The 26,482-nt window shown below is 41.0% G+C and overlaps 1 protein-coding gene across 4 annotated transcripts in view; it reads left to right on the top strand.

Annotated features, from left to right (window-relative positions):
• Nucleotides 1–22,266, top strand: part of CNPY1 (canopy FGF signaling regulator 1) — a 54,538-nt gene extending 32,272 nt beyond the window's left edge. For 2 of the 4 annotated variants that reach the window (XM_053410003.1, XM_053410002.1), the window contains exons 4-6: nt 13,342–13,545; nt 15,205–15,301; nt 21,318–22,266. In XM_053410003.1, coding sequence (XP_053265978.1) covers nt 13,342–13,545; nt 15,205–15,301; nt 21,318–21,355 — 339 coding nt within the window. In that variant the 3' untranslated portion in view covers nt 21,356–22,266. Of the gene's footprint in view, nt 1–12,489; nt 12,741–13,341; nt 13,546–15,204; nt 15,302–21,317 lie in introns of those variants that run through there. The other 2 variants (XM_053410005.1, XM_053410004.1) reach the window with 2 other exon arrangements.
• Nucleotides 22,267–26,482: the final 4,216 nt, after the last annotated feature.

Genomic DNA, 26,482 nt, shown 5'->3' with positions numbered 1-26,482 from the left:
TCGCTTTATTGGCCGAGGGAGCTGGCGTACAGCTTCCCGGTCATGTGGCCAGCATGACTAAGCCGCTTCTGACGAACCAGAGCAGCGCACGGAAACGCCGTTTACCTTCCCACCAGAGCAGTACCTATTTATCTACTTGCACTTTGACGTGCTTTCCAACTGCTAGGTTGGCAGGAGCAGGGACCGAGCAACGGGAGCTCACCCCGTCGTGGGGATTCGAACCTCCGACCTTCTGATCGGCAAGTCCTAGGCTCTGTGGTTTAACCCACAGCGCCACCCGTGTCCCTCATAAGAAGAATGCAATGTATCAAAGGACTGGTTGCAAAAGGGATGGCACATCCCCACTGAGAGATACTGCGTTACAATTGTTGGGTATCTCTTGTACCCTTGATGTGGGTTAGTCTGTGCACTCCTTGTTCACCACATATAGGTGCTGAATGAGAGAGCTTGGCCAATGTGCAACATTTGTGATGCAAAAAGCACCTGGGAATTACCACCAGAAATGAAATTCGTGTGCTGGGGGAGCTGCGGGAGTCCTTAATTCCAGGATGAGTAAATATCCTAGCTAAAATTGGATGCGATACCAAAAAATATGAAAAGTGGGAGAAGGAACTGTGGTTCTAGGAATAGCTAGCACTTCCACCAGGACTCTGTGCTTACCTGTCAGTAGTCTGTCAAATCCTGGGAAAGCTAAGAGACTTTCCTGGTGTGACACAAATAGTATTCCTTCCTGAATACCAGCTCTTCTTCCTTTGAAGTCCCTCAAAAGTGATTCCTCCTGCAGTTTCACAAACATACAGCATTCATTTTTGCACAGTTGTATCTTTTCCTGTGAGAGTCAAACAAAATAATTTTGTAAAGGACAGTCTCTGAGAAAAACAGGCAAGCACCACCAAGCAATGCCTGGGGGGAGCCTCTTTTGTGGGGGACGGGGACGGTGCAAACACTAGGTTTACGTCTGGCTTGGCGGCAGCTCAACAAACCAACAGGCACCACCAACCCTCTAAAACGACACCATTGCTCTGTAGGCAAGACCTAAGGCTACCTCTCCATGGAAGCTTTTTGTGTTTGTGTTTCTGGTTTTGCTAAATAGGAGACATGGGTACAATGGATGTAGTATGGGAAAGCATGAGAGAGCCCCTCTGGACATGGTTTCCTTGTGGGAATATTCTACAAGATGTCATTGATGCAAAAGTGCATTCATAGTGGATTTCTACTACTTAGACTGTCCACACATTCTGCTTTATTAGTTTTGTGATGGTTCCTCAGTGGTATTGCATTATTGCCACCTGGATAGGAAACCTTGCACTATAAAGGTAAAGGTACCCCTGAACGTTAGGTCCAGTCGCAGACGACTCTGGGGTTGCAGCGCTCATCTCGCTTTATTGGCCAAGGGAGCCGGCGTACAGCTTCCAGGTCATGTGGCCAGCATGACTAAGCCACTTCTGGTGAACCAGCACACATAAATGCCGGTTATCTTCCCACCGGAGCAGTACCTATTTATCTACTTGCACTTGACGTGCTTTCGAACAGCTAGGTGGGCAGGAGCTGGGACTGAGCAATGGGAGCTTACCCCTTTGCGGGGATTCAAACTGCCGACCTTCCGATCGGCAAGCCCTAGGCTCTGTGGTTTAGACCACAGCGCCACCCTATGCAAGCACTATACTGCAACAAAAACAGGACCAACCTCACGCCACCCACCAATACAAACCTGGAACATTCGTGCTTTAAGGCATTGCAGAATTTAAGCAGGAAATTAAGGTACACGCAGTGACTGGAAACACAGACCCTTCAAGTGTCCCTATTTTCCAGGGATGTTCCTGATTTAGAGAAGCCATCCTGGTTTGGGATTTGATCCCAGAATGTCCCACTTTACCTTAGGATGTCCCTATTTTCATTGGAGAAATGTTGGAGGGTATGGAGTTATCCAGCCCTGGAGCCATCTGAAGGCAATCCTGTATAGGGAAGTTTTTTTTTATGTTTAGTGTTTTGTTATGTTTTTATATATGTTGGAAGCTGCTCAGAGTGGCTGGGGCAAGCCATTAAGATGTGTGGGATATAAATAGTAAAATTATCATTCTAGAATGGGACATCTCTATTTTCATTGGAGCAGCGTCAGAGGGTATGGAAACGCAGTAGTGTGTCTCCCCCAAAACTTTTGCAGATGCAAACAGTGTTGAAAGCAGAACTGCGTATCACCTCCTTGATTCCATCACGAGTGCATATCATCATGAATGTGCGATAAAAAAGACAGCCGGAGGGCCCTTTAAGTGTTCCACATCAAGTGGTATTTTCGTTTCCTGTTCTAGAAAGAACCAAATGAATCCCTATACAAACCGAGAGGGTGCTCCAGAACCTCCTACTATAAAATGAAGAAATTAGGGATAGAGCTATACTATCTGTGGGAACAGGCACAGCGACTTCCCTTTGAGCTGTCCTGTTCTGTCCCGCGGTCTGTCTGCATGGACAGCCTGCCCTGCCCACATGGGACCTTCTCATCTTCAGGGAATACAAATTCAGGGGCAACATAGCCCCTGAATGCCGCATAGCTTCCAAGGACCACGAAAAGGAAAACCCTTTTGGTTTCTAAACAAAAAACTTGTGTGCCATTGTTTAAAACTAAAGCTACTTGAAACAGAATGAGATGTGATGTGTGTGATTTTCCTGTTGCTGGTTTTACACATCACATGCTGCCTCTCCCAAACTTCCTTGCTTGGGGGGCAGGTTTGGTCTAGCAGCAGTTCTTTGTGGGGATCCGGGAGTGGCACAGCCACACCAGAGACTGTCAGTTTTAGGCACTCGGAAGAATCCCAGGGATTCGGCACATCTGCTGCTCCCCCGAAGCCTCTGCATGGAAGCACCCTGAGGAGGATCTCAAGATGTCAAAAAGCACTTTCCTGCATCTGAAGGTTGCTTCAGGCCTCTCAGAGAAGTTCACCGTTATACTTCCAGGAGAGGAAAGTCAGAAGCGGGGTGGGTAGGGGGCAGGGAATAGTTTTGTATTTTGATTGCTTTGCTTTTCCTTTGATTGTCTGCTTATTATTCACATGTTGGGCAATTTTAGAATGTCCATTAGAGAATGTAAGCAATATGTTAATCAGCCAGTGTACAACACACAGGAAAGAAGCCACTAACGAAACTGATTTTTAGCTGAAGTAGACAGTGCTGCATATGATTTAATTGGGGGAGGTAGGAGGTTATGTTGGACAATACTTTGGGGGGGGGGGTTCAGTGACTGAATACATAAGATTAGCTACAAGTTAAGAACATGTACTACAGTGGTACCTCGGGTTAAGAACTTAATTCATTCTGGAGGTCCGTTCTTAACCTGAAACTGTTCTTAACCCGAAGCACCACTTTAGCTAATGAGGCCTTCTGCTGCTGCTGCACCGCTGGAGCACGATTTCAGTTCTCATCCTGAAGCAAAGTTCTTAACCCGAGGTACTATTTCTGGGTTAGCGGAGTCTGTAACCTGAAGCGTCTGTAACCTGAGGTACCACTGTAAATGTATTAAGTAGTCAAAGGGAAGCACCTTCAAGTTTCAACTATTTCTGCAGGGGACGTAAAAATGACTTTCTTCAGTTGAGATCAACAGGATTTAAGCATACTTCACTTCTAGCTGCCTATCGCCACTTTCTGAAACTGGCATGGGCAGCCTGATCCTATCGGTTGCCGCACTGGGACAATGACTCATAGGATCAGAAACCAGGAGAGTCCTTGTGTTTCTGCTGTGGCTGAATCCGAGTCTGAGTCCTGGTGCAGCAGAAGCCACCATTATCACCGTGGTGACATTGCTGTTCCCCATTACCCATGTAGGCGACTAGCAAGACTTGACAAGAAGCTTTGATGGGACAGGGGACAAGAGAGCAAACCATTCCTTGAGCCATGTGTGATGTTCTGTGGACTTCCTTTGGTGGGCGCAGCTGTGCTAAGGGCTAAAACAGTTGTGATGATAGCCACACAATTAGCAACTGCATTTCCCCCCAGTCGCAAAGTAAATAGCTGCAGAATGGGAGCTGGTGTCCCAATCCATCAAGGAGTAAATCCACTTCTCCTTTCCCTTGGGCCTGGTCTGGATTGCCTCCGTAACTGCTATTGACTCAAAATAACAATGACAAGGAGGCAATCCTATCCCTAATCCTAGCTTCTTCCCCCCACACAGAGACACACAGATACACACGACAGTGGTACCTCGCATTACATACACTTCAGGTTACATACGCTTCAGGTTACAGACTCTGCTAACCCAGAAATAGTGCTTCAGGTTAAGAACTTTGCTTTAGGATGAGAACAGAAATTGTGCTCCAGCGGCGCAGCAGCAGCAGGAGGCCCCATTAGCTAAAGTGGTGCTTCAGGTTAAGAACAGTTTCAGGTTAAGAACGGACCTCCGGAACGAATCAAGTACTTAACCTGAGGTACCACTGTACTGCCAGTAAAGGGTGTTCCAGGGTGGGGCAGAAGGGAGCTGGCCAGGCAGACTCTTGGAGATGAGCCACTACCACGTCAAACAAGCCAGGAGGTGGATTTTCAGCATTTTCTTGCTGCGCCAGCTCCAAGCGGCGCAGCAAGAAAATGCTGAAAATCCACCTCCTGGCTTGTTTGACGTGGTAGTCTGTACCGCCTGGCATTAGCTCTCCAAGGTTTTGGCCACTATTGTCCAACCCTAACTGAAGACACTGGAACATCCTGCCTGCAAAGTGTGCCCTTCACTACGGAGCTGCAGCCCTGCCAAGACGGCTTGCACTTCCAGAGGCACACCTTGAGTGGATTTTTAGTCACCTAGGGAGGCTTAAAAAACAAGTTTACAGATGCATCCAGTGAGTTCCCTGTGAACGAATTCACACTGCCTAATAATAATAATAATAATAATAATAATAATAATAATTTATTATGTGTACCCCGCCCATCTGACTGGGCTTCCCCAGCCACTCTGGGCGGCTTCCAACAAAGATTAAAAATACATTAAAATGTCACACATTAAAAACTTCCCTGAACAGGGCTGCCTTCAGATGTCTTCTAAATGTCAGGTAGTTGTTTATCTCTTTGACATCTGATGGAAGGGCGTTCCACAGGGCGGGCGCCACTACCGAGAAGGCCCTCTGCCTGGTTCCCTGTAACTTGGCTTCTTGCAGTGAGGGAACCTCCAGAAGGCCCTCGGCACTGGACCGCAGTGTCCAGGCAGAACAATGGGGGGGAGACGCTCCTTCAGGTATACTGGACCGAGAGAGCTTGATTCACTTCACCAAGCAAGCTGTTCAGTTCTCCTCCAGAAGACAAGAGGAAGTATCTTCTACTGATTCAGACCACTCACAGTTCATTGTGCTTGCTGTGGTCTGCACAGACTGGCAGCAGCTTCCCAAAGTTTCAGTTGGGAGTTTTTTCCCCCAGCGTTGCCTTTTATTACCTTCATGTCTCACCTTTCCACCAAAGGAGCTCACATGCCATCCATGGTTCTTCCTTTCCCGCTTTTGTCCTCACAACCCTGTGAGGTAGGTTAGGCTGAGGGAGAATACTGGGCCTAAGGTCACCCAGTGAGCTTCATGGTTGAGTGGGGATCATAACCCAGGTCTCCCAAGTCCAGTACTCAAAGCACTGTCTCACACTAGCTCTCCCTGCAGAGTTTTCAGGATTGAATCCAGTACCTTTTGCATTAACAGCATGCGTTTTATTACTGAGTAACAGCCCTTGTGGTATTTGCAAGACTGGAAATGATCCACAGAGACAGAAGGAACAAAACTCAGCAGTGTGCTCCTACCAGACTACAGTGTACCTTGGTTTATGAACTTAATCTGTTCTGGAAGTCCGTTCTGAAACTGAAACTATTCTTAAACTGAGGCACGCTTTCCCTAATGAGGCCTCCTGCTGCCGGTGCCCTTCCACCGTTTGCCTTCTGTTCTTAGACTGAGGTAGAGTTCGCAAACCGGACACTACTTCCAGTTTTGCGGAGTTTGTAAATTGAATCAGGACTGTTCTGAAACCGAGGTACCACTGTATATACAAAGCTGGCATCTAGGAGAATCACCACAGAATGGGAAGACGTGGCTACAGTATTGGGAAGGAAGGCATGCTGAGGATGGCTTTCCCTGGAGAAAAGTCGGAACAGCCAAGGAGAATGAACCTGCAGGACTGAGATGGCATAAACAGCAGGCCAGAGGCGATTGGTGATGACCATTGAGGCTGGTGGCATAGAGAGGACAGGACAGCAGATGTTTGGGGTAGCGATAGGTGGCTCTAAGGGGATGCAGAGCATTGCATGGCTACAGTCCTCTGCACATTCACATGAGACTAAGCCCCACAGAACGCAGTGGCCAAGCAGGCTTGGATGAAGCTCTGTTATCAGTTGCCCACATCCTTTTCTTCTAAAATACACAAAAACCACACACAGCCTTATTAACAAGCATCATCCAAGTAATCAGTACAGTGGTACCTCTGGTTACATACTTAATTCGTTCCAGAGGTCTGTTCTTAACCTGAAACTGTTCTTAACCTGAAGCACTACTTTAGTTAATGGCGCCTGCTGCTGCTGCGCCGCCGGAGCATGATTTCTGTTCTCATCCTGAAGCAAAGTTCTTAACCCGAGGTACTATTTCTGAGTTAGCAGTGTCTGTAACCTGAAGCGTCTGTAACCTGAAGCGTCTGTAACCTGAAGCGTCTGTAACCTGAAGCGTCTGTAACCCAAGGTACCACTGTAATCAGCAAAAGGAAAGGGGGGGGGAGAATCCACTGAACATGGAGTTTTATTTTGAATAAAGATGCTTTGGGTTGGGCCTTAGGTTAACATTTTTCAGGGCACAGTTCTTAACCAAAATATAATAATAATAATAATAATAATAATAATAATAATAATAATAATTTATTATATATACCCTGCTCATCTGGCTGGGTTTCCTCAGCCACTCTGGGCGGCTTCCAACAAAGTGGTCTGTTAAAATACAGTGGTCTGTTAAACATTAAAAGCTTCCCTAAAGAGGGCTGCCTTCAGATGCCTTCTAAAAGTCTGGTAGTTGTTCTTCTCTTTGACATCTGGTGGGAGGGTGTTCCACAGGGCAGGTGCCCTACCGAGAAGGCCCTCTACCTGGTTCCCTGTAACTTGGCTTCTTGCAGTGATGGAACCACCAGAAGGTCCTCGGCGCTGGACCTCAGTGTCCGGGCAGAACAATGGGGATGGAGACGCTCCTTCAGGTATACTGGACCGAGGCCGTTTAGACAACAAGGTATGCATCATCATACAAATACGATATATTTTGGAAAGTTGCTTGTCTGCTCACTATTCATTTGGACGCCTCTTAAGAATTGTAACCAAATTTTGCACGATGGTTCCTGAGATCAAGGAGCAGGTTTTAATCTATGTTTGGATACCATTGGACACCATTTTGAATCAACATGATGTACTGATCTATTTCAGAACTTCCCTGATTTTAACCACTAATCTTGTTTACGGCACTGATATTTTTCAGCGCCATAGATTTTCCAAGTGGCGCAGGGTACGAGGCTGCTAGTAGGTTATAAAAGATCAGACATTACTTTACAAAGTGTAGTACGAGTCTACCTCTATGTTTTATTTGTGCGGGGGTTTGGCAGCAGCACCCAAGGCAAAAGATTCAATCCTTTCTGTTTTCTATTTCTACCGGATAGCAACAAATCCATTTTATGCTGTGAATCATCAGCTCCTTGCTGATAATTAAATGATCCAGTTTTTGCATTCTAATTTCTGTGGCTTGTAGTAACCAGTGTTACTCCCATTGAAATTAATGGACATGACTAACGTAGCTTAATGAATTCAGTGGGTCTACTCTAAGTATAACGGAGTTGGACACAACCTTGTGTTTGTATCTCGCAGTTTATCAAGTAGGACACTAGAGCATCAGTCAACTCTTCCCTCCATAGCCTGACTCTCATAGGTTCCCACCCATCCCCCGACTCCCAAATCGGCCATCTCACTATTGCAGAGGTTTAGTACAGGTAAAAACAAAGGCAGATCGTTGCTCTGTTAACTTGATTGTTTTTATCATGGACATCATTTTACATGAAAATTGTTTTACATGAAAGAATACAGTATTCAATATAACATAGCATATGGCGGTTGTTGTTGCTGCTGCTGTGCTGTTTGAATGAGCCTAGAATTACACACTGGATATTCTGTTGCTGTTTCTTGGTGCAATGAGTGCGCATTCGGGAATGGACCACGGAAAAAATGGTTTTAGGGCTGGCGTTGGTGGTGGTCTCACATGAAGTGGAACGCAACTGTTGCTTATGCAGCCAGCTCTGGAGTAACAGAGCCTGCCTTTCTTCACTATCGAGGAAGGCTTTTAATTCCAGATGTTAGAATGTCAGTGTTTGTTACTGTAAATGAAGTTACGCTGATTAGTTACAGCACAAAAGCTAAAGTACCTTCCTCTGCTCGGATCACGACTCTTAATAACGATGATGGGGGGGAGGGGCTTTCTCCTTGAATTTGCCTCTCTTATATACATCTCTACACAAGTGACCACAGTTTTCCATTGGGAAAACTACTACTTTAAAAAATAAATAAATACGGTAAATAAATCTGAGTGAACAATGTTCGCAGGCTAAAACAGGGGGCAGGATTTGTGTTTCCATGCGAATGAATGTTTCCTGCTCAACGTCACATTTTCGTAATAAGCTTGTGTTTTTTTAAAGCATAACTTTCTTTGAAATTTTCCTATTGGTGAATAAAGTCTCTCTCTCTCTCTCTTTTTTAATTAAGCAAGCCCAGGTGGTAGATCCACACAGCAAACACATTTTTCCAACCTTTATTATGCCTCGTTAGAATTCTCTCCTTTAAAAGGATTTCTAATTATATTGTCTAATAAAACTAAACCTTGGAGATCATTTGCATATTATATGAAGAAATCTCATACAACAAACTCACAGTGGATTCAATTAACATAATAGCTAATTATATATCCCATCAGCCTTTTGAGTAGTTCGGCATTCATGTTTCTCCTCTTCTAGCCTAGAGCGAAGGGGAAGGGGGAACGGGGCTTTTGGAGTTCTCACTTTTAAATATTGACTCTTAATAAATATCGGAAATGATTGGAATACTTTTGTCAATTATAAAGCTTGTGATTAAATGACATGAAACACTTTTTTAAAACACTTGTTTCCAAATTCCTGGAATCCCACCCCTCCACACAGCTAAGTCACTAACTTCTGAACGCTTGTTAGAAGTGAACTTACTCATATACATGGGTGGTTGAACATACGTAAACATGCTTGCATAATTCATACATACTGCAACACTGACGGAGGAAGAGGAAGGCGGGCGGGAGAGAGAGAGAGAGAGAGAGAGAGAGAGAGAGAGAGAGAGAGGGAATGGCTTTCACATGGAAAATACTTGATTGGCACTCTGGATTTTGGAAGATGTCCATCTGCAGCCGTTACATTTTTATTTTTCTTATCCCATGCCCACAACCCAATTGCATTCTTGGCTGGTTATGGTCTCTATCAAGGCACAAATTTACAACGAGATTAGCAGAGACATAGTAATGAACTGGCTCATGAGCTTCCTTGTAATTGACTGTTATGAAGGTGTCATCTCTGCAGCCTGTAATGAATTCTCCATCGTGGGGCTTAAAATTGGCTAAAATATTCTGGAACTGATTTGCCTCTCTATGTGCACATGACCATGTGTGTTGTAGCAGATATTAACTTTCTCTCTCTCTCACTCACTCGCTTTCAGCATTTTGAAATATTGGAAAGATCAGCTTACTCCCCCCCTCCCCATGTCAGACATGCTTTGAATGATCAGCAGCACTGTGGGATTTTTTTTAAAAAAAATAATCTGGGAAAAGCTTGGAGAAGTCCATGCAGTGCTAAAATTTGCACAAACAACAAAAACCAACAGGGGTTAGAGGGATTTTGGTGGGGGGATATACCATCTTGTTGTTTTGCAAAAAATAAATAAATGATAAGCTAAAAGTTTGATACAAAGTAAGATGCCTTTCTCTTGTTACAATGATGGCTGCCTTGTTATTCATATTTTAATGAGCTTACTATCTCTGCGACAGCTTTTTCGGGATGGAGTGAGGCCCACATCTCCGGTGTGACTACAATGGGAGTTGCTTTATTGACAAGTACCATTCAAAATCTTCAGAGTCTCCAAAGAAAGGCTTTCATTTTCTGCCACATGCCTAAATGCTTCCCCCCTTTTTATTATTGAGGCAATTTTAAAGCATCCTTAACTTTGGAGGGGGGGGAAGGATGTTGCACTGGTAGTGGCCGTGGCTGGGATAAATTTGTAGAGAAAGTATATACCTCAGGGAAAGACATTTAGTTGAAATGCAAATTGCTGTTGCTTACTAATCAAACCAGGTTAGCTAAAGAACTGGCAAAAATCGTACCTATTTCATTTGTGGGATTTATGCTTTGTGTGTGTGTGTATTGTATATTTCTATATAATAATAGCACCCACATCTGTATGGAAGGGTGATTCAATCTCCCAATAGTTCGGGGGGGTAAGGAAACTAGTCTCACACTGAGTGAACTCATTTCAGAAAGGGGTGGGAAGTGGTTTGAGAAAATGAAATGTTTGTAGTAACTGTGATCAGCCACTGTGGCAATCCTACTTATCATTATTACTTTGCTAAATATAAAAAGAGCATATTGAAATGCACATGAAATCCATGAGTCCTTCATTGGTTTCGGTTTGAAATCTCACACAGCATCCGATAGGCTTGATCTGAATCAAACTCTACATAAGTTGTATGCTGCAAGTACAAGATAAATACTTATGTCTCTGAGCCAGTCTCACTGTGTATGGCAACATCTGCACACACAGGCAATGGTTGTTTCATCTGTTATCATATTTGTTGTAAACTTGGTTTTAAAAATGTTATGTCATAAGAAGTGTATTCCAATGTCATAGGGCACAGATCAGCACATGGCTAAGCATGCTTAACTGTCACTGGTGTCAATGGGACAGAAATATGCTTATCCTCGCATTGAGTTGTTGACTTTCATATTTTCTGAAGTTCTCATTTGTATGTCTCCAGTCCGAATCCCCTCGCAGTCCATTGTGGCATTTGCTGCTTATCTGAGGCGTGTTTTTGGTACTTCATTGGGTTGGATTTAACCAACTGAGGAATAGAGGAATATCTTCCGAAAGAACTTTTTTCCCTGCTCCAACCTTCACAAAATACCCATCCTGCTGTTATGGAAATGCTACAGATCATTTTTCAATCAGTCTGCTGAGATAGAACTTGTGCATAATTCTTCCTGTCATATTTAATTGTCCTGCATTTTTATTTAGGCTTGAAAACTAACTATGCCCCATAGTTAGTTTCATATCCTACGTCCTATTTTGAATGATGCCCTTTGCTCATAATCCAACACAGAGTTAAACAAGCACTGAAAGCGATGACCTGGAGCACTCTTAACCCTGTATGAGACTGTAGCCAGAGATAATAAAAACTCCCTGAACTTTAACACTCATTATTATCATTGCATCATGTGCTACTTTTGGTCAATTCCTTAGGCTCTGTAATAAGTTTTAGGCAAAGTTGTGTCTTGGAAATGAAGACATTGCAGATTTTGAAAAGATGTGAAAGTAGCAGAAGAAAAGAAAAGCAGACAAGCAAATCCTTGTTTTATTATATCCATCTTGATTCTAAACATAATAAAGGAAGCTCCATTGAAATAAATGAAAATTACTTCCAAATAATGACTTTCTAACCCCCAAGCCATAAGCGGGGGGGGGGGGGCAGTGTTGCTGAATTGCATATTCCACTTAATCTTTTGGGAACCATGCTGCTTGGTCACTGTTTATGTGCAAGTGTTTGTTTGTGTGTGAGAGAGGGAATAAGAGAGGAAGAGAGAGGGGAAGTATAATTCCATGTGTGCGCAGAACCACATTTGGGATAATCTGCTTAATTTACGAATTGGCCTTCAATATGGCGCTTGAAAATTTGCATCCAACATTTGCAGGGGGATAAAACCCACATCATTTACCTTTTTTGTTGCTCCCAGTTTCCATAAAAAAAAAAGTTAAGATTCCAAATGCAAAACGGGGCTGAGGCTGAAGGAGAACGTCTCATAAAAGGGCCCAGTTTAAGAAGCAGAAGAGGTGGGGAGCGGAGGAGGAGGGGGGGAGGAACCCTAAGCTTTAATTTTAATTCTTCTGCCTTTATTTATCTGATTTGTAGCCAGATGGTGGTGAAGCAAGGAACTCCTTTGTGTAAACGGAGCACACATATGAAAGTGCTTCTGTAATGTAATCATTGAGACCGGAAGGCTTCATACCGCGCCTGAAAAGAGACAATGGAGACTGGATATATCAACATTGCAGAAATCGAGTTCATTTGTGATTCAGTCCCTTTGACTATGGTTGTCATGATAACTTCCTACTTTGATCAGCAGAGGGTGGAGAGGGGGGGAGAAAGATCTTCTAAAGGCCCAAGGATGCAGCCCTGTTGTTTACTGTGCACTTGGCTTCAATTCACGCCCCCTTCCGGAAGAAGCAACAGGGATAGGCGCATCTTGCACCTTGACCTGTCTAGACGGGAGAGAAGTTTTTTGTCCCGGTTTCCAGGGATGAGGGCTGCTCTTTGACCTCTGCAGCACTAGCTGTTGAGACCCTCGCTAAGTATGTAGGTAGCGTCTAAATGTTTTCCCCCTCCAAATTCTTGCTTAATTCTGAAGGAAGAGGCATGGGCGAAGACATGGGCCAGCTGCTGGAAAATAAAGCTCGTAACAGTAGAACCTGGGAGAAGCTAAATTTTGTAAGCGGTTATTTTCTTTCTGCAAACCCCTGGGAGGCATTAAACAGCTGCATCTGAGTTGACGAACAGCAAGTAAGACAGACCAACTGAAGGACTTGGGGGGGGGGAGAGAGGGAGAGAGACTTTTTAGAAACTGCTCCCGTTAAAGAAGCAAAGCTGATTCCAACAAGAAATCTTTCAAGGGTATGTCCAGAAAACGTGGGCCATGGAAATATGATTTTTCTCTTTTGCTTTGCTGAGTCTTATACATCTCCTTTTAATAGCAAAATGTGCTTGCAAATCTAAAAGCTTATAATGGCACATTAGTCTATAAGGAATGCTTTATGAGAACTGTAGATGTTTATTTTTATTTTTTTTTTGCAAGTGTCATCGTAGATTCAGCTGACATTTTTAATTATGTGTGTAAAATAATATGGGTCAACAATTATGCAGATATGGAGATCTGCTGACATTGCTCTGTTTCCTTGACCTGTGTAAGAGCCCTGTGCTTGTAGCCTTTTGCCTTTGTGATATTTGGAAATTTCAGTGTATACAGATATATATATAGAGAGAGAGAGAGAGAGAGAGAGAGAGAGAGATGTAATTTTCTCCTTCCCTTTAGGTTGCTTTTACAAAGTCAGAGACCTTCTTAACGGACGTTTTGGAAAAGATATGTGATCGGATGAACGACTATCAACTTCAAGACGACCCAGTCACTAACAAAAAGATATTCAAGAGATATGCTCCTAGGAAAGATGAGCCAATCTACGCAGAATATAAAAAATACTTTTTTTATTCTGACGCTTATAAGCCCTTGAAATATGCGGTAAGACAACATAATAAACTGGTGACATTTCGGGCTGAATTGCTATTAGCATAATGTTTGATATTGTATATTAAATCACTTCACTCAACGTAAAGCCAGGGCTTTGATAATGCTACGCTGTTTCTGTAGGCTCTTTAGTAGTTTGTCATTTATAACAACAAATGGTATGGCCTAGAGATGCAAAATCACGACACACAGCACCTGTGTTGTATAGATAGAAGCTGTTGACTCCATTTCTGTGTAATTGGTTGTTTAAACTAGAATATTTTTTAAAAATATATATATATCATCTGCTTTACTGGCAATTATTTTTCAGTGGTATAGATCAATACTATGTTGCGGCTCTGTTTTTTAAGAAGTAGGCAACTGTGATGGTAAGGTAAGAATCCAAATTAATTATAATGTAATTTCAAATCTTTATTTGCTATTCAGAGTGGGAAAGGTCGCGCCTCCGCCTCTCTTTTCCTTGGGCCTTGTCGACAGGGTCCACATATATTCTGAGGGCCTAGAGTGTGTTGAAGCAAGAGGGAAGGTCCTAAGATGGCCTAGCACCAAGTTGTTCGCTTGTGAAAGAACACACAATTTTTCCCTGTACCAGGCACCATCGTACATTAGAGAATGCTCACTGTTCTGCTTTGTTTTTTAAGTATTTAAAGCAAAGGGGCGGCGGCGGCGGGAAGCAGGAACCTCAATCCAAAACTTAGCATGTGGAAGTAAAACTCATTGTTGTCAAAGGAATTTGCTTATAAGTACCAATGTCTTTAGATCTGGGGTGCATGTGCAATTGTAGTAGCTACACTAATGTGAATCCAGAAATATGATTTGTGGTCCAGTTGAATTGCTCTTGTTTCCTGTGACAAGTTGAAGCAAATTATTGGATTTTAAGATCCTGTGTTTAAATTAATGTGCTAAAACTTTACCCCCCTGTCCCCGTTATGGCGTATTCCGACTCTAACCTTTGGCGCTGGGTAAGAGTTGGCCATCCTCCACAGTCGATGTTTGGTCCTGATTAAACCCATTTGTTGTTGTTTTTAAAGTGCACATGACGAGGTTCTTTCCGCTTTTGCCACAACCCGTTTTGGAGTTTTGGGGAAAGAGGCATTTACACCTGTAAGTTTCAGACAAAATGGCCGAGGAGAGCTTAACTGCCTACCACCCGAAGAGATTTTTCAAGCACAGCGCCCTTGTCACTTTTGTACCATTTTGCAAAACATTACCATTCTGCTAAAATAGAAAACCGTGTGCACAAATATATGTGTGTGCATATGTGCGTGCATCTATACAAACACACACATGTACGCACCCATGGCGAGAATGCGGATATAATCTTTTTTTTTAAAATATACATTTAATTTAAACCAATTGTATCGCCATTAAAGCAGCCTGCATTATGAGGAAACAATTGCAGTAAAATATAATCCTTAACAAAATATCATTATGCAAAGCATTATTTTCTTTCTTTTTTCTTTTTTAAATAAGCATATATTGAAATTCAATATAACTGTTAATTATATGGGGGGGAATAGAACAATTGATCAGGGTGCTGCACAAGCAAACAATCCCAAACAGTCTTTGTGAGGCGGTTCTTCCTTTTTCTGCTCTGTGTAAATGGTCTTGTTTAGTTCTTTGCTGGAGAGCTGCTATTTTTCTCCCTTTCAGTGCGAAACTATCATAGAACAGTATGAAGATGAAATATACTCACTTATCGCCCAGGAGGCAGACTTTCTGGCTGACAAGCTGTGCATTGAAAAATCAGGTACTGTGTCTGATGTAACATGTGCTGCTCTCTCTCAACAGCAACTCCCCCCCCCCACCTCCCCTCCCCTCCACTCAGTTGTATTGCTCGGGTGCAGCAAAAGCACTTGGGGGGGGGGGAATGTTCTGTAGACGGAAGATGCACTGACATTGCACTGCCGTGAACTGGGGGCAGAAAGTGGGATCCTCTAAATAGACTGAAAATCTGCTCTTAAATTCTGTCATGCCACCCATTTTTAAAACGCCAAGCGCATGTGCTACGAATTTTCGTCAAGTATTACAAGTGCCAGGTTTTTTCCGTAGACATATATATGTGTATATGTGTGTGCATGCGTATGTAATAAATAGGCAATCAGGGGTGTGTGTGTGTGTGTGTGTGTGTAGATAAATAGAACCACATCTTGCCTCACAACATATTCCTTACATACAACGCTTGAGGTTGCCATCGTGAGCCGGTTGAGGCCAATGGCCCCAGATTTTAATGGTGCTGGGATGCACCCAGCTTTTATCTTTAGCAGTTGTTTCCTTTTGTGATATCCTGGGAGTGGGGGGCGGGCAGTGGAATATGAGCGAGAACAAATAAACATTGCAACGCTTCCCAAAGTATTTTGGTAGGCCACGTGCCCTTAAGCAGTTTCAAGATTGATTCCTGCTCAAATCACATTTTGTGGACTTCCTTACCCCACACCCCACCCCCAAAAAAGAATTGGTACTTTTGCTTCATCCTTTAAATAGCAAATGCGTGGTTCTGTAGTGTGATCCAGAAGTTTCTAACTGAAATAATGCCCAGATAAATTATTCCCTGTTAGGAATATTCATTCATGTTTGTCATGTATCCACCTTGCTTTTAGTTTTACATATTAATATTTAAGGCCAAGAAGGCCATTCTGCTTAATCCATTTCGGTCAAATTCTAAATAGATTTAGACCAGGCTTCACGAACCTGGTGCCCTCCAGGACTCATGGGTGTTGTAGTCCAAAACATCTGGAGGGCAGCAGGTTGGGGAAGGTGACATAGACCATCGCCTTTGGATAAAAACATTTTAGGAATAAAGAGTGAGTGAAAGAGTATGGGTGGAAATGTACATCTAACGATCACTACTATAATATTTAATAGGCTTTTAAGGTTCAAAATAACTATTATTAATTTCCAAAATAAGGGATATTAAAAGTTAAACGTTGATGGAACTTAGGAAGTGTCCATAGAAGTTTATTGTATGTTTTTAAGTATAATATGTAGGAGGACTGGAAAAGTGTAACTGTTAAAAAGCCTCCATTGCGACACCCACAGATAAATCATTTAAAAACAAAGTATACCAAGATGTTTCTTTTGATCAGGGCATCATCTATATTGCTTTTCTTAAAATATTAGAAAAGGCAAAGATTGAAGGTTGTTTTCAGAACTCTGCATGCACTTCCCATAGTCTGTTATTTCCCCAGCCCCAAACTATATGGAGGCGAAGAGAAAAGGGCATTGAAGAGTAAGGAAAAACTGGGTGAACGATCTGAGCAGATTTTCTCCGACTCACTGATCTAACTCTCAAACTTGCCCGGAGTTTTAGGGTGAAGTAATTTGCCGTCACACTGAAGCCAAAAGTATGTTGAAAGTTGTATGTAATGAATTCTGTTTCCTGGGACAACTGGCAAAGTAAGCTTTTGCTTATGAAAACCTACGCCAAAGTAGGTTAGTAAACGTGCAGCCTGTGCACAATTACACAGGTGTCAGTCCTATTGAACATAGTAAGATTTACTTCCAAGAAAACTTGCACCAGGTTAGGTATCAGGTTAGTTAGTCTTTCGTCTTCTTTCTCGTCTCTCCTGGCTAATTTCATAAATCACAGCCTCCTTGGTCAGTTATATGTATATGCATATGTATATGTATACACACTTTTATTTTATTTTAATAAAAGTGTATAAAGTTATCCTCGGCATTCTGATTTCCTTAAAAGAACCCCCGGGAAACTGACTTGCCTCATGAGAACTTGGGTTTACTATCATCCCACTCAACGGGACTCATTTCCACATAATCCTGTTTAGAATTGTGGCTTTAGATTGCGATTCAAAGCAGGCTTACTTGGAAGCAATTTCTTCTGAAATCAATGGGTCTTCAAAGAAGGCACATTTGGGACTGTGACAAAATACAACCAACGCCAGAAGGGAAAGGGGCAGGCCTTCACATCGGCTGGAGGGATTCAAACATTTGGGTCTCACGGAACTAAATAACTATCAGAGGTGTTTTCTTAAATAAATATATAAGAACAGCAGCAGTAGTTTTGCTGTTTTTGCCTGGACGTGGCTGGAGAGGAAACAAGAAAATAGAGTGCAAGAATAGAGCAGTCCTTGTGACTGACCTTGTAAAATCTCACAGGACTACAAACATGGCAGACATGCTAAAGAGAAACTCCACAAAATGCAAGGGAGAAAGGAAAGCAGCCAGCCACACTATCTGACTCCCGTTTCCATATGGGGAAGGAGAAAAAGAAGTTTGACATTAAAGAGAGCTCCCAAACACATTTCTAGAGAAAAACGTTTAGTTTTAAAGAAAGAAAGAAAATAAGAGAAGCCATGGCATTCAGCTTTCAGATTAATTCAGATCTACAACATCATCAATGGAGGGAGATAAAACTGCTTAGCTTTAAGGAAGCCAGAAGCATCTCAACTTAGCTTCTGGTAGGGAGGGAATCTGATTCCAAATTGGCAGGAGAATCACATCTGGCAATCAGAGAAGTATAAAAGTAAAGTTCCCCAGGAATCACTGCGCACAGGCACCACATAGACCGGGCTAAGTGGCAAAATATGGGGAAATCCTTGTTTATGCTTTCCCCCAGCTCTATTATCACATTACAACTTTGTTATAAATTTGTTTTGATGTTGGCAGCCATTCCCATCTGCTTGCAGCTTGTGTAGGGGTATATACTCAAGAAACTGTTTTCAATGTGTGCAGAGCTTTGTGAAAGATGAGCGCTTTCAGTCAACCAAATGGCCCACAAAAAGAATTTGCCCATGGCAGTTCGTGGGGCTGTAAATTTCACTGGAAAATACAAAATACAGAAAGACAGTGCAGAAATATTTTGAAGTGTTGCACAAAGCAAAATTCAGAGAATATGATGTTATTTTGAGGGGCTCATAGGAACAATAGCTTGTGCTATTACTGTGTTATCTTTTACGTTGTATGAATGGAAAATATTCAGGGTCCTCAGTCTTGTTGCAAGGGGTGAAGAGGGAAATTGAACAGACTCCCTAAGAATTTGTCCAGCTGATGCTACCAATATGTCAGATTCAAGAAACATTTGCTGTAAAGATATACTGGCATTTCTTTGCATGTTTACATGACATTTGTGTTCCTTGTTGACTAAAGAGCAAAAAAACCACACACTTTTAATGATGTGTGTTAAAATGATGAAACTGTTTGATATAGACAACCGTGGATCAGTTATCTGTCAAAAGTTTTCTTTGATCTCACTCAAAATCTCTATACTACACTTTTCACAGACAGGGAATTAAAAAGAATGAAACACACAATGTGTGTTCTTTTTCCTCTTTTGGTCTGCCTTTACTTTCTGCTTAAGCAACTGGGAGCTGTTTCTCAGATTAATACCTTTTTTTTCTTTTTTCGTAAGCTGGAAGCTGAGATTTGCCACGGGACCAATGATCTTATAGGACCTTATGATCTTATCTTGCAATGAGTATTTGTCCCTTTATGTATCACAGTCTAGAAGATTTTGGGAAGGCGGTGGATGGAAGGGCATGGATTTACGTAAACGACAACCTTTGTCATATCCTTGCTTTCCTGTTTACCCCTTTACAGGGAGCCAAGCTAATTACACTGTTTATTGCAATTCAAATTAGGAGACTGGCCAAGGATATTCTCTAGGTTAAGGTATGGACTTTCATCAGTAGATTTACCACGGCAATATAATACACTACTCTAGATTTCAATTGCCCCCCAAAGTTATCATTAAGGTAACATAGAGACTTCCGTTGTAATAATCGCCTTCACATGCTCATAGCTCTGCAAAATTATTCTCTTTGGCTGGAGTTTTCCATTCTCATCCCAAAGGTGAATATATTTATGTATGTAGAAAGCTTGAGCAGAAACCATTCATGCATTTTTGAATTGCACAAGGGTAGAAAAATACATCCATTCTGCTACAAAAGCTGGATGTTTCCACTCCCCCTCTCTCTACCTCATTCCAACATGTCTATTATTCCTCTAACAGCAGAGCTTTGAAAGTTGATGCTTTCCAGGTGACTAGTCCTCACTGAGAGTTGCTCTTCAGGATGATTTGCCAAGTCCAAAGAAGTACAACAGAGTTCTAAATAATACAGCTCTGTTTTTGTACCTGAATTATGTTAGCATTTCCGCTGCACTGTAATATTCTCTGGGACCGGAAAATAAAGAAGATGTAGTCACTTCATGGGTGTAATTTTTTAATGAAACTTTACGGAGTTTCATAATTATCTCCCCTCACCTTTCGGAAAACAGTTTGGAAATGGCCAGGAAATAAATACAGTGTTTAATTATAGCCCTGTTGTATGGTGGGGTTCTGCAAACTCAAGCTTTGCAGGAACAAACATTACGGTCCTACTTGAAAGACCTTAGTAGAGCAACAAATCCATTGTAATTGGTTTCATTTCTTTTCTTTTGAACTGGTAACCATTCACTTATTGTGTGACACTGAAATTTCTATTTTGAGTTCTTACAGGGGAAATTTGCTTGCTTCAGTAAACCAAACTTACCCACTGTAGTTCGCTGGAGGACCTGTTGCTAAGTAACCTAGGCCCAGTTTTCTTGTCAAATAATAGGCTTAGAACTCCATCTTAACTATATTTACTCAGAAGTAAAGGCCCGAATTACAATAGGACATATTCCAAATAATTAGGTTCACAGTGCAACTCTATACATGCCTACTCAGAAGCAAGCCCCGTTGAGTTCAATGGGACCGATACCCAGAATCTCTCAGTTCTGGTTTTGCTTTCCTTTTTCCAGTCTTACGTTCAGATCTTTATATTTCCATATCAGTTTGCAATTTTTAAAAAAGTTTTCATGAAAATTCATCAGTGAATTTCTCCTAATATGCACATTGTGCAAAGAACTTTACCCTAATATAATGCATGTTTATACATTATTTTCACTGTATACATTTTTATGCACACTTTGCCCTAGTATATGCATTTTTGTACACATGACTTAGCTGGACAGTTGCATCTCAAAATTCAGAGAAGTGCAAATTTTGAAGAATGGCTATGTTTTGATTATTGTTATTTTTTTTGAACCTGAGATTTAGGCAGGTTCACCTTTAAATGTGAACCAAAAAGAATCTCTTTCCCTATCCCAGGTAAGTGTGTCTAGGATTGCAGCCATAATTTTTCGATAACTTTGATATGTCCACATCTAGAAAACTCTTCATTTTCTAAGCTTGGAGTATCTTCTTGATATGTATTTCAAGGCAATTATTTTCCTTGAAGAAGTTTGTGCAGTGGGAAAACACAAGTGGGACAATGCTGTAGAGTTTATAACGGCGTGAGGGAAATCCACCTCAAATAAGGATTGCATCATCAAATTAAAAGAGTTTTTTGATACATCCCTTCACCTGCTGTTTGCTCAAAGCTCAAAACTTCCAGAGAGCTACGCACCTTTAGAAGTAGTTTATTTATTAATATACCCATAACAAAAGTAAAAAGGTTGTGAAGATTTGCCAACATGAATCAATCAATATAGAAACCGGGTTGCTCTGTTTTATGGCGCCATGCCAAATCAGGCAAAAAGATCAGTCTGCTATCAAAGTAACATTGACAGATTTCTATGATACCTATAACCTGCCATTGTTCTTTGATCAAAATGTATGTCAAGATTTAGCATATTCTACATAGTTGTAACCCTGGCGAGCAATTTATTGCATAGTCGTGGCCAAGAGATTATGCAGCATGAAAAAAAAATGAGAAAGTTCTGTAATTGTAAGAGAATCGAATTGTTGAATACTTTAATGACACGGAACATTGTCCTTTCTCGTTCAGGTCTTTGTCCAAACCCCGAGGTGCATGGTGAGCTCTAGAACAACTGGAGTCTGCTGCTGTTACAGATGAAGAACGTCAAGTGAAATATCTCTACAATTTCTGCCTTCCATTAACCCTTATCTTTGTTTATGGTGGGTTGTTGTGGTTTTTTTTAAAAAAAAATACATCCACCTTGATACTGATAATTTAAAGTTGCCATCTGCACCAATTATTGAGGACACTGGACTGGGACTAGAATGGTCAGTGGTGAAAATTATTCCCAAGGCTGTTGTGTCAGTCATGCTCTTTTTCAAGAACCCCAATGCCTGGTAGTAAGAGAATTTGTTAGCTCACTGGTAGAATGGTAACTCTTGCTTAGCAGAAGATGGCCACGTGGATTGAAGCAAAATTATGGCGTTGTGTATTGTTAATCTCTTGTTTTAGCTGGTGTGGTTTTACCAAGTCATTGTGAATATATGAACCAGTTTTAATGATGATGATGATGATGATGATGATGATGATGTTCAGGGCTCACCTTAGACTGCTAATGACACTGGTGTTGTCACACTGAAGTCAACAGAACTGTGCCGGTTTAAGTAAATGTCAACTGGTTCCTGTTGCTATAAATCAACTCTTTGGCAGAAGCTTTCTCAACATACCATCCTTTAGAAGTGATCTGATTTAAAGAAACTTTCTTTGTTTAGTAGACAGCATTTTGGGTGCTCTAGGTATTGGAAGAGATCACTGAGCAAAAAGTCTATCAAATAGCAGAATCTCTTGTTTAGGGGTAGAATCCAGCCAACCCATAAGGCAGTTGCTTCTGTTCCTTGCACTCAAAACAAACGAAAAGGCAGAATTTAATGTGATCACCATAAATTGCAATCAGATTGTAAAGAGGTTGCTTCAAAATGGGGAAATATCAGTGTGCCCCTGACGCTTCTTGCACCAGTAAACCGTGTCTAATAATTTTCTTTGATTGGATGGTATTTTATTACTAACTCGCACAATATGTGTGTTTATGATTTTCAATACTTTATAATGATAAAAGCCTCTCTCATTCAGTAATTGTTACTTACAGCTACTCTCAAACTTTTTTTTTTCACTTTTTGGTAAATTCTTACTGAAGTTTGTTCTACTTATGGATCAAACCACATGCTGGCCTCCCTTAGTTTTAAATAGAAGGGTTAGAATGCAAAAATATTGTCTATATGAGGTTTTGAAGTATAAAGTTTCCCACATTGGAAAAATAACTTCCAAAAATATATATTGTGTACAGTTTTGTTTTGAGGCACTGGAAAGTCAATCAAAATCCATTCCCTATAAACTTAGTAGAAAGTTGATAAAGGGATTTAAAAGAAAATGGTCATCCCTAAAACAGAGCGTACTTAAAAGGAAACAGCTCGGCATTGAAATTTTAGTAAGGGAGATGGATAAAATGTCACACTGTAGTAAGATGAAAAACCTATATATGCCTACCTTAAGCATGGTTTATTTCAAGCCGTCAACTGTCCTTTCATACTATTACACATTTTCATTGTTTTCAAAATTAATGAGTTCTTTTGAAACCAACAGAACTTAACAACTTTTTTTGTTTAGGAGTGGAATGTACATGTTATATCTCAGCCAGGAGAAAACTCTTGATGCTTTTTGGTCATTGTGAATTTTTATTAATTTTGTTTGAGTGGAGTCAACAATTCCCTTTATATCTTTCCCTTTATATCTTGTTGTGTGGTTTACATTCCTTTCCACAAGCCTTACATGTCACAGATGGTGGATTTACAATGACTGGCAACCTTACCCTGATATTACTTGGAAGTAAACACCATCGATATCAATGGATAGCCTTCTGAGTAATGTGCTTAGGCCCATGTGTTAGTCTCATGGCAGTGGATATGACCACACTGACTTACATTCAGTTCTGACTATCTCAGCTTAACTGGATTGTGCAACATCAGAGCCACCAGCCCCAACCCAAAGTCCAATTACTTGGAATTATAATCCATTAAAGTCATTGGAACTTACTTCCAAATAGATAAGTTTAGAATCGGGGCGATTGCCTGTAAACCTCCACCTACATCCACAGAAACAGAAACCACTGGGTCCACAATGGGTACTTAAATATTATTTTTAGCAGCATGTTTTATCAACAAGATTTTCCTCAGTTTTATATTCATCCTTTGTCTGTGCTGAGTAGTAACAGTCTATTGTCTACCTCAGCAAATGACATTAAATTTATTTCTTTCATTTAAATCATACATTTTATCTAATTAGTATGGTTTCTAGTCTGTTGAATAACAAAGGTGAATATACCAGTCAGTTTGAGGACTTTCATTTTGACATGAAACTATTATGCTTAGCAAACACCCCAAATATGAAGATGAAACAGAGAGGTTTCCAGTTGGCTTCATTTAGACAAATAGAGCTGGAAACTCCGTCCCTATTCATGGTGGATGGAAAATTAAATGGAAAGGGTCAAATTGCTTCCTTCACACTTCATGGAATCCTATTGATTTTTAGGGCAAAGATAAGGAAAGAACTTACCCAAAATCTATACTTTATATATATTAAAAGGGGGCATAATCAACTTCAAATCTCATCAGTTTATTTTAATTAGTGAGAAGTGGTCTCAGTATCCCAATTAGTTTGGGGAATGGTGAAATCATATATATACCCTCTCAAAGAGAAGAAAAGAAAAATAGGTCCGGTGTTTGCATGCACTATTCAGATGCCAAGGGAAAGATTCAGGGTTGTATGCAAGGCTAGTCATATTCCATGTAGACCCATCATAATTAATTGACATTACTAACTTACATTCATTTCAGTGGGTATACTTTGAGTAAAATTTAGTTGAAAAAAACCCCTCTATGGAAAAATCCAGTATATATGACTGCACATCAAAAGTCCTTTCAGACTTTCTGGTACAAAGTTAACCAATTGACAGTGTAAGCACTTCAAAACACTACTTTTCCCTCCTATTTCCATCTGTTCTAGTAATCGTCAACATTTCAGTTACAGCTGTCAGTAAAACTGTATCTGACTGAAGTATTTTTGTTTGTGTTTTCTTGAACGCCTACTTTTAGCACTTTTACACTGGGTTTATGCTTCGTTTATTGAGTAAATAATCTTTTATGCTATACTGGCACTCTCACAGGATATGGATGAAAATCTAACTGCACCCGCTTTGCTTTTTGTTGTGTCTCCGGGACCCATATGTTTTCTTGAAGCCAGGCCTCCAGTGACAAGTTGATTCAGTTTTGATTGGGTTAGAAGGCAAGAACTTGTGGCCAGCTCTTTAGAACTGATGGTTGTGTCTTAAAGATAATTTTGTCATGCCCCCTTTTGAAACCTTACTAAATGACTTCACTTTTATACGCTGAAGTGTATAAAAGGGCCTTATCACAAACCCATTGATTCAGTCGACGTTACTCCAGCACAGATCTGAGCCAAATTGGTTTGCATAATTTGCAGGGCGATTCTATACAAGTCCACCAAGACCCTTTCAATGGGACTTACTCCGAGGTAAGTGGGTATGTGATGGGAGCCTTGGCATGAGTATGGGCCCACATGTGCCTTAAATAAGGTTGGGACTTTTAAACCAGGTAAATGATGGAAGGACAGAAGAAATAGAGCACCCAGGAGCTTCTATTGCAACAGCGTGAATATGACACTTAAAAATATTGTTAGATAAATATAGAGTTAGAAAATGGCTCAGTGCTTAACGATGATCAGTGCCTTTTATTACACTATACAGCACATTATATTTCTACCAAACAACATACCATTAATGTGGGGGGGGGAGAGAGAGAATGCTTGGACGGGGAGTGATTGAAACGCTTGTGCTCTTTGCTACTCCTCTTGTTGTCAAACATGTTTTCAAAAGTGATGGCAGGGTTGACTGAAGCTTGTTTTGTTCGCATCATTTTGCCTTCATGAAGAATCTGGACAAACTGTGTCCCTAATAAGGCTTCTGCATAGAAGAGCTACCAGGTTTCTTTCTGACTAGGGAAGGACAAAAATAAAAGGTCAAAAATAAATAGTGTAACCAGTGCTTTTTGTGTGTGTGATGGTACTCGTTGTGTGCTGGCACACAGGGCACCGTTATCAAAATATTAGTACCTTGATAACACACTTTTTACAAATAAAAGCACTGAGCTTCTGTTTCCATGCATCTTCAAACTTTGATTGGACGTGCCTAGAGCTTCTGAAAATAATATATATAACTCCATGGCAGAAGTACATCAGGTAGCATTATTACTAGGAGTATGTCAAGAGAAGATGTTTTTAAAATAAATAAATATGAATGTTTGTTCAGATAGCATTATAGAGAAGTAAATTAAAATCTTGGAGCCATTCGTTTTAAAGCTGCATTAAAGACGTATCAACATTACTTGGTGAATCTCAGTCATCATTGAATATTGCAGCCCTTTACACAATTCCTTGGAAGCAGACTTGCTTTCATGTCCATATATTTAGGATCAGGGTTATAAGTACACTTATTTGGAAGTAAGATCCCTTTGTGACAGTTGCAGTTACTCACCTGCAAGTGAATGTTTTCAGGATTGGCTTGCATAGCGTTCAGTTCCATGATATGCCATTGCTTTGCGAAAGATTTCTGCTTAATTAGTACTTAAGGGCAATCCACTATAATTATTGCAGATAGCAAGATGGTTTTGAGCTCTGACAGTATTTATTTTACTAATGCATACATATGTGTGTCCATTTAATTCACGAGAATTTAATATATATGTTAGAAAAATGATCTGAAAAAAAATCAGCCAGTTGTACAAAATATACAAAATATGTGTTGCACATATTTATAAATTAGAAGTAGCGGTGGCTACCACATTTGGCTTTTAGAAGAGAATTAAATAAATTCATGGACAATTAGGCTATCAACCGTTACTAGCTCCACTGTTGGAGGCCATTTGCCTCTGAAGACAGTTACTGGAAATCACAAGTGGGTAAAGTACTCTTGTGCATAGGGCTTGCTTGTCGACTTCCCATAGGCATCTGGTTTGCCACTGTGAGAACAGATTGCTGGTCTAGATTGGTCTTTGGCCTGATCCACCAGGCCCTTGTTATGTTGTTGTTTTAACAGAACTGTTCAAGGCAAGAGAGGATGATGTAACAAGGGCCATCATTCTGCTAAACTCAAAGGAGCAGCATGCATTTGCAGCGACCACATT

Source organism: Podarcis raffonei, chromosome 12 (genome assembly GCF_027172205.1).
Source record: "Podarcis raffonei isolate rPodRaf1 chromosome 12, rPodRaf1.pri, whole genome shotgun sequence".
NCBI classification, from domain to species: Eukaryota; Metazoa; Chordata; class Lepidosauria; order Squamata; family Lacertidae; genus Podarcis; species Podarcis raffonei.
Note: the sequence above shows the minus strand (reverse complement) of the source record. Positions and strands in the feature narration are given on the sequence as shown.